This window comes from Cebus imitator, unplaced genomic scaffold, assembly GCF_001604975.1.
Source record: "Cebus imitator isolate Cc_AM_T3 unplaced genomic scaffold, Cebus_imitator-1.0 Scaffold53, whole genome shotgun sequence".
Classification (NCBI taxonomy): Eukaryota; Metazoa; Chordata; class Mammalia; order Primates; family Cebidae; genus Cebus; species Cebus imitator.
In genome coordinates, this window is record NW_016107368.1 from 5,171,627 (window position 1) to 5,173,563 (window position 1,937).

General features: G+C 45.7%; 1 protein-coding gene across 5 annotated transcripts in view; it reads right to left on the reverse strand.

The window, feature by feature from the left end:
• The window catches only part of CHAF1A (chromatin assembly factor 1 subunit A), a 41,008-nt gene that overhangs the window by 19,810 nt on the left and 19,261 nt on the right, over positions 1–1,937 (reverse strand). For all 5 annotated transcript variants that reach the window (XM_017528419.1, XM_017528417.1, XM_017528418.2 and 2 more), the window contains 3 exons: positions 1,720–1,886; positions 953–1,013; positions 489–557 (listed from right to left, as the gene is read on the reverse strand). In XM_017528419.1, coding sequence (XP_017383908.1) covers positions 489–557; positions 953–1,013; positions 1,720–1,886 — 297 coding nt within the window. The remainder of the gene's footprint in view (positions 1–488; positions 558–952; positions 1,014–1,719; positions 1,887–1,937) is intronic.

Here is a 1,937-nt window from a genome sequence, read left to right on the forward strand (position 1 = left end):
GTGGAGCAGGGAAAGGCATTGAAGGCCCGCTAACATTGGAGATGGGCTCCCTCTGGGTAAAAGGGAAGGAGGGCTGTGGTTTCCATGCACAGATGGTGGCTCAGAAGGTCTGAGCTGTCAAGTGACCAACGCCAGGCGGGGAAAGTAAATCTTTGTGAATTCTACTGTTGTTTTGCGGCGAAGCTTCCCCTCAAGCATAAGTTTCCCAAGGGTAAAAACATGGTTAACTTCTCTTAACGCCTAACACAAAATTACTCATGAAGCAGCCTCTGAAAACAGCACTTTTTAATCAGACGCCACTTTTTACCTTTTTGGGTCAAAGTGAAGACAAAATATTGAGCCTCAAGAGTTTTTACCAGAAACGGAACTTCCCTGGCTCACCGGAGGCTCCGTTCCTCATAATCAGAGAAGCTGGCTGGTGACAGATCCTTTCACTTTCAGAGAGGAAAAGAGCTGAAACTCGAAAGCAAAGGCAGCTGGCTGCTCACCTTGGGGGCCTGTGGAGTCTTTGGTTTCTGGAAGAACCTGGTGATTTCGGCCTTCTCTGCTTTAATACGCTGTGATGTAAGAGAAGATTATGAGAAAGAAGAGAGGAAGAGACACAGTATGCGCTTCAAAGCATGCAAATGTCCCCCCAGCACCAAAACTCAAGCATGTTAACTCGAAGGCTCTACCGTGATTTTTTAAGCTCTCAAAACCCACGGACCCGCAACCATGCCAGCCAATCTCAAAATGTCTGAGTTGCCCTTGCAGGTGGAAGTGCCAGGGTATGGGGCCAGTAGGCATGTGACAGGCCAGAACCGGAAAGAAGCAAAAGGATGCATCTAGACAGATTCGTCCCTCCCGTGGGCGCCATTTGGTTTCCTCAAACCAAGAGAACATTAGGCGACCACCCTGTGCATCTGCTTCTTCAATGGGCTGGGATGGGGAAGTACTGAAGGAAACACGCTACCTTCTCCTCTTCTCTTAACCGTTTCTCTTCTTCCTTTTTCCTTTTCTCCTCAAGTTTAGCCCTATGAGACAGCAAATGACATTTCAGCCGACTCTTTGCTATGGTTCTGGAAGGGACCACAGCATGCAACTGTTAGTATGTGGCAAGTATTTAATTTTACAGTAACGAATATGTTACTTTCACGTTACTATAAAGCTATAACATAGGCCTTCACAATAAAAATGGAAAATAGACAACAAAATTCTTTCTGTGACTAGAATATATATATATATATATATATATACACATATATATATATATATACACATATATATATATATACACATATATATATATACACATATATATATATATACATATATATATATGTACATATATATATATACACATATATATATACATATATATATATATACGTATATATATATATATATACATATAAAAGACTTCAGCCAGCCGATGCATAATTACCACAAACAAAACCCATATTCCTGTGATGCAAATGCCTCAGTTGGTTGGGAACTGGAAGGACAGTCACAGGCAGAGACAAGGGGCCCAGGGTGAGTGGACTTGGGGGAGCACAAAAGAGCAGGGAGCTGCTTTCCACCATTCCCACGTCAGGGCCGCACGTGCAGCTCACACAGGAGAAACAGAAAGGAAATGATGGGAGCCCCAATCTGCCTGCAAAACGCCAAAGGCCCATCACAGCGGCCAGAAGTGGAATCCAGCGGCGGGGAGGTAGGCCCAGCATGGCTGAGAGCACTCACTCCAGGGCTTCCTGCCTTTCCTTGCGCCGCTCCTCCTTGAGCCGCTGCTTCTCTGCCTTCTCCTTCTCATCCTTCTCCCGTTTCTCCCGCCTCTCCTTTTCCTTCAGCTCCTTCTCTTCCTCCCTTTCTGCACGTAACTTGAGCTGTTTGCCCAGGCGCTCCTGATCCTACAAGACAGTGTGGCAGGTGACAGGTGGCCTTCTTGCCAGCCACCAGGA